The following is a 6,447-nucleotide window of genomic DNA, read 5'->3' as shown; positions in this document are numbered from 1 at the left end:
CCCCCCTTTAGCCCCCCCCCCCCCCCCCCCCCGACTCTGATTGATTGTTTTTGGTTGGGAGCAGTATGTTTCCTCAGATGGCGATAGTAGCTCTGGGAGGAGATCAATCTTTTCACAGATTATGTGCCTCATAACAAACTGTCACGACATTGCAACAGTTTCAACAAATATATAAGAAACAAAGAATAATATACTGCATCTTCATCCAATTTAGGACTTGCCGGATCTCTGACTCGATGTGAATTTTCCTGAAGCATGGAAGAAAGCAGCAGCTGTTCAACGACCCAGCTTCACCCGTCTGCATCTTTTGTCAAACCATCCATGTCTGTTCAAGCCATAAAGACACACGGTGGGAAAACACCAGAAGTACTTCCCCCAGTGGCGCGAAGTGGAGCAGAACTGCAGTGTACGGTCTGCAGAGATGTTGGGCAGGAGTTTCAAAAGTTGGCATTCAATCACGTATGGTTTAGGAAACCAAACTTCCTCTGTGCTTCAGCTGTTTAGAACAACAGCGCAGCTATAGAGTCTGCTTGGATCCATAATTACACCACTGGAGCATCAGACAGGATTATTATTCTTGGATGTGCAGAGCCCATGGGAACGAATCACAATTATGTTGTTTTTAGAGGGAAACCAAACAAACAGAAGAAAACAGAAAAGCCTTTTCTGCTCCGATGGGATTCAGGAATGTGGGTGTCTTTGCAGTTTTTCCTAATATTCACATGTTACGTCTTGTCTGATCTCCAGAACTGTAGAGTCCTTGAAATGATGCAGAGACATTTTTTTTTTTTTTAAATCAAGTACTTTATTATTTCAACTTTGCTGGTTGAAATAATAAAGCACAGTGAGATGACATAAAATGCCATTAATAATAACAAAAAGTCAAACGAGTGTATAATACATCAGATTAAGTGGATCACACCCACTAAAATGATGGCAGGGAAGCTAACAATTAGCTTAACCGGAGAGTGTGGGAATGAATTCGGAGGGAGACGAGGAGCAGGCTGAGTGCCTGGATGAAAATCTCTCGTTGCAAAAACACTCGTGAGATAAGCTTTATTTAATCATAGATCAGAATCAGGACACGTCCTGCGTCTGAGAACTACAGATTTAGGAGCCATCTCCACCATTAGCGTGTGATTTACAGGACGAGACAGCGCGGGGCTTTCTGGAGCAGGACGCAGTCTGCCAAGACAGATATGTTTGCTACATCGGTCCTGGAAGGCGATCAAAAGTGTTCCCGCTCTCCCTCTTTGCTGTTTTGCACTTGAGCGCAGCCACAGACGAATCCTCAGACATCCCCAACCACCGAGCGAACCACGCTTCACATCGAAACCCACCCAGACATTCCCCTCTGTCGTTTACAAGATGATGTAGTCAAACATCTTCCCGTAGCATCCCGACAGCTGCTGTCACATCACCAGGATAAAAACACAAATGAGCTCCAAGTTGGTGTGTGTTTGTGTGTGTGTGTGCGCGTGTGCACAAGCCTTGCAGAGCTGGCCGAGGCCCAGAAAGCCCGCTGTGTGTCTGGCCTGGCTGACAAGTGGTCAGCTATTGCTGGCATGCAGAACAGCTGGCACACGCACGGGCGCGCGCGCGCGCACGCACACACACACACACACACACACACACACACACACACACACACACACACACACACACACACACACAGCCACAAACTCTCACTTGGTAAATCACAACACCTACTTTGACTGTGGCGGGTGGCCGAACGAGGAGAGGAAGGGAGGGAGGAACGGGGGTTTTATTTTTAAAAACCGAGATGTCTGGTCGTGCACAGGGAGGATATTTAGTGTCTTTCACCATCATGGAAGCTGCCAGGCCACAGATCTTTCCATAATCTGAGCGTTTGAAAAGCCAGAACAGCAAACGACGAAACAAAATGATAAAACACAGATTCTTAAAACGCCAGTGACCACTTTCCTCTGTTTTCTCTGTTTATGTTGTTATAGTTGTCTGTGGTCGTTGCTGTCACTGAGTTTACATCCTTCTCTGTGGAAGACGTGATGGAAAAAAAAAAAAAAATCAACCTTCACTCCATGACAGCAGCACGTTCATAAACGCATCAAACTCAAACTTACATTTACCTGACTAACGTTTTGGAAACAAATTTACTTTCAGAAGTATTTTTACAACTCTTTTCACTCTTACCTGGGTAGAATTCCTGGATGCTCTACAGATGCGAGCTGAATGAAGAACAAGCTTGTCTTCGCCAAAAAGTTCACAAGACACAGACACCCACCGCACCTCTCCCACCGTTAGGGTCGACGTTATTTAACAGAACCAGTAGAAAGCTCTTGTTGAAGCTATAAACTTTGTTCACTCGTTTTTGTTCTTCTTCCCACACAAAGCAGTCCTTCCTTTGTCTTTATCTCTTTCCTTTAGGAATCCATCGATGGTGTTACTACAACCACTAACTGTGTGTCCATCTTTCTGTTTCTTGCCATAAAAAAAATATTCAAGTGTATCTGCGTCCAATAGTGCTGCTTTTGTGAAAAGGTGTAGATGACAGGGTTATTGCTGCCGTCATTTATGGACGTTCCCTTTGTTTTTCTTCACGCTCCGGAGTCGGTGCTTTTGTATTTAGCGGCGTCTCATTCCCAGCTGGAACCCTCAATGCAATTAAATATGTAGATTCTGCTGTTTTTTTGTTGTCAATGTAATTTTGTTACCTGCACAGAGGCACTAAAAATAACTAATTGTTTCCCCTTCGTCTTTCTTAAAAGTACTTCAGGTTCAGCGCTTCTGTGTTTAACTGTATCACTTTCCTAGACAAAGTTATCAAAACTTTTGCTACCGTGACTATATTCTCCTTGTACGTCTTTAAATGTAAAGTACTCTTTAGCTGGTGTATTACCATTTAGTTGGGTCTCTTTCCAGGACATAATCATTGACATAATAGCTATTTCAGCCAGTAAATATGCCTCAGTTTGTCTTCTTCTTATGGAAAATACTCCTGACTCAGTGATACTGTATTTTACTGTGTCAAAGCAAAAGAAACTAATGGAGTCACTGCTACTATTTAGCATTTGTGTCATTTTCTTTTCACTTTCTGCCAGTTGAGATTGAATGCTTGGCTGCGCCGTAACAAAACCGAAATGATTTGAAAAAGGGATCAGAACGTAGCTATCTGACTGAATGAAAACATCATAACAGAGACGAGTCCTTCTCACTCGTTTCTAAACCGTTTTTGTGCTCTTCTCCTACTCTTGGTCCACTTATTCAATCATCCTGTATCGCTCCCAGTCAATACGACTCGCCGCTGATCTGGAGCTGAATTTTTATCAGCGCATCAATCACAGTTTGGAGATTGTTTGACTGTGTTGGTGCAGTCAGTGTCATACCATGAGGTGCTACTGCGTGAACCAGCTGAGAGAAGCTGGGAAAGAGAATATTTTCTATAGTTCCTCTGAGATGTTTGGTAAAAGAAAAGAGAAGAAATATAGATAAAAACGAGAGAACGAATGCTGGGACAAGAATGCTGTGCAAAACTGCTGGTTTGTGTCTAAGCAAACAGGATATTAATCCACTAAGTCCATCTCTACTTTTCCTCATCCCACCTCCTTCATCTCTGCTTCCATCATTCTCCCTTATCCTCCTTTTCGCTCACCGATTTCATCCGTTTGTTTTTCTGACATGAGGAAGCGTTGTCCTGACACCAAGTCCCCTCTCCGAGGCCTCCGCTGGGAACCGTCAAAATTCTCCAGTCCTCTCCTACAAATCGTTGAAAGTGACATTACCTTCGCCTGGTTTTTGTTTAGCAGATTTTTTTTTTTTTGAATAAACCAAAGCATCAGCATGGATGTTATTTACCAGCAATCAGCTAATTCACACAGAAACAATTATGTTTTTGGACTTGGAGTGTCAAAGCTAACGTATGTGAATAATCTAAAACTAATATTACATAATGCAGTTTAATCACATTACTTACTTTAATTTAACAGCGTCTCTCTTGTGGGGTTACCCAGTTCACATATGGTTTTGTACTGCAATCAACTTTGCAGAGTTGCTAAAACGACTGAAAAGATGAGTGAGGAGAATCAATCTTTTGTGCTCAATGGCAAATTTCACTTTAAAGGGGCAGTATTATGTGTTTTTCAGGCACATAGTGCTATTTTATAGCACAATACATAACTATGTTAACTTCAGTTGTTATAAAAAAACCCATATATAGCAAATATGACAAAAAAAGAAATTTAACTTTGTAATTTAACAGCTTGAATTGTTCCTCTGTCTCTTTAAAAACTCCTGCTCTTTCTGAAACTCCACCTTCAGGAAGTCATCACAGCATGGTTCCTCTAACAACCCTTTAACAACGTTTTTAACTGGGAAGTAGCTCATAAGCAGATGCGCAGTTCCACCAGGTGTTTGCTAATTGCTGCTGGCTAGTCTGCAAGAGCTGAGCGGGGAAATCGCGTGGCAGAAGCTCAGAAGCTTGGGAGCTGAATACCTGAATGAAGTTGGCCCCCCACTTTCTTCAAATAAGACAAAATTGGTGTCAAACATTTGTGCAGCAAAGATTTTCATTTGTGCCGTTATCGTTTTAAAGATATTAAGAAATGTTTCCAGAGGTTAAGAAAGGCCAACCAGTCTCTCCACCTTCTTCAGTTCAGACAAAATTGGTATGAATCGACTCGACTACGTTTGTGGAGCAAAAAAATGTGTTTGTGCTGCTTTGGCTTTGAAGATATTAATGAAAGTTTAAAGGTAATTTTGGTTTAGTAAAAGTTGAGGGGCTGGTTGATGTTTTGACTTTGTCTAAGGTAAGCTGCAGCTCAGAGGAGGAGCTGCGTCTCAAAGGCGGGGCTAAGTCCACCCAGGTGTTCTGCACAGCTGAATGGTTGCCACGGAGATTAAAGGGTTTCTCAAGGCAACACTCCAGGTATGTCTTTGACGAGGGAATAACATTATAACATGATGTAAAGCTAAAAACAGTTGATCTTACCTAATACTGGCCCTTTAAAAAGACACCGTGATGGATGTTTGGATGAAACCAAGATGTTTGTATTTAACAATGAATTATCCTTCCACCAAAAATAACAACCAGTTTATAGTTAACATTTCTGAATTAACGTTGGAAACAAAACCACTTCTTTTAAACCTTTCCTGAATATTGAAACCTGGAAAAACCAACATGTTTGGATTGAGACAGAGAAACATTTCCTTAAAAGTTAACCGTTATTAATCACAGCGCTCCCGCAGGGATCAGTGGATTGACGGCACCATTTTGGACAAACAGTAATTACCTGACAAACAGATGTGTGCATCTGCAGACAGACAGACTGTCAGCTGGAAGGAAATCTATCAGCAGGAGGAAGGAAGACTTACTGACAAATGAAGAAAGAAGTGAAAAGTCCCAGAACAAGCACGGACAGAGCGCCATCCATCAGGCAGATCAGACCGGGAGAGGGAGCGCCTGGCGGGTCAGAGGTCATCCTCTGACCCGTACTGGAGTACAAGCAGGGATGTAACAGAGACGTCAGTCACATCCTCGGGCTGCAGGTTGAGGCCCGGAGCAGCACATGTGGGATTTGGTTCTGTTTTATCGCTTTGCTCCGAGGAGAGCGAGATCTAAAGGATGCAGGAAGTCGGATAAGTGGAAAGCAGCACAGAGCGCGAAAGATAAAGGAGGACGGCAGTGGCGAGGAAAACCAAGGCCAAGAGAGCGAAATGAGAACAACTCCACACCCCCATCCAAAAAAAAAAAAGAACTCAAAGGTACTTTTGAATATAACATAATAATAAAGCTGGCGTCGGAGATAATCCATCCAGCAGATTTCCTCTTGAATGAGATGCTTCCCAGCTGCTGACCCGCCAAATTAAAGCAGCTGGAACGTCAAGCGTTTCAGCCACATTTTAGCTGGAAACCAGCTCGCTCGCGCACGCAGCATTAAACTTCTTAATACTTTCCCTGAGCATATCCATAAAACCAAAGATCACTCCTCTCTCTCATCGGGGAGGTCCTGGCTCCGACTCCTTTAACATCATGCCCCCCCCAGGGAGCGCGCGCAAATACCCAACGAGTTAATACGATCGCATGTGCAGATAGGTGCAGCAACGACGGGGGCAGGGAGGCGGAGGAGGGCGAGCAAATTACAAACACATTTCCCCCCCCCGCCCGACGTGTTCCATGCCGTCATGTGTTAGCACAAGCTGCGCACCGAGAGCGACGCGTGAAGAACGAGAGATGCCCAGCGGCACAAACCAGGCCATCGGGAGTGGCGACGGGCCGCGGCGTTCAGAAAACACCCAGTTTCCATCAGCAAAGCCGCAAGAAATCAGCCTGAGACCTGCTTTTACTCTGTGTCTGACGAGAAGCACCGTGATTTTATTATTATTTTATTTTATTTTTCAAGGCAAGAGGGGTTGTAAAGCACCATGAAAAGCATTTAGTGCCTGAGTCATCCACCAGCTGGACTCACCACA

The 6,447-nt window shown here is 43.7% G+C and overlaps 1 protein-coding gene across 2 annotated transcripts in view; it reads right to left on the bottom strand.

Moving 5' to 3' along the window:
* Positions 1–5,698, bottom strand: part of col26a1 (collagen, type XXVI, alpha 1) — a 29,709-nt gene extending 24,011 nt beyond the window's left edge. The window contains exon 1 of one of the 2 annotated variants that reach the window (XM_015049377.1): positions 5,350–5,698. In XM_015049377.1, coding sequence (XP_014904863.1) covers positions 5,350–5,404 — 55 coding nt within the window. In that variant the 5' untranslated portion in view covers positions 5,405–5,698. Of the gene's footprint in view, positions 1–3,952; positions 4,002–5,349 lie in introns of those variants that run through there. The other variant, XM_015049378.1, reaches the window with a different exon arrangement.
* Positions 5,699–6,447: the final 749 nt, after the last annotated feature.

The sequence above is a fragment of the Poecilia latipinna genome, unplaced genomic scaffold (assembly GCF_001443285.1).
Source record: "Poecilia latipinna isolate Pla-1442-1.1 unplaced genomic scaffold, P_latipinna-1.0 Scaffold943, whole genome shotgun sequence".
Classification (NCBI taxonomy): Eukaryota; Metazoa; Chordata; class Actinopteri; order Cyprinodontiformes; family Poeciliidae; genus Poecilia; species Poecilia latipinna.
This window is presented reverse-complemented; position numbering and strand designations above follow the sequence as displayed.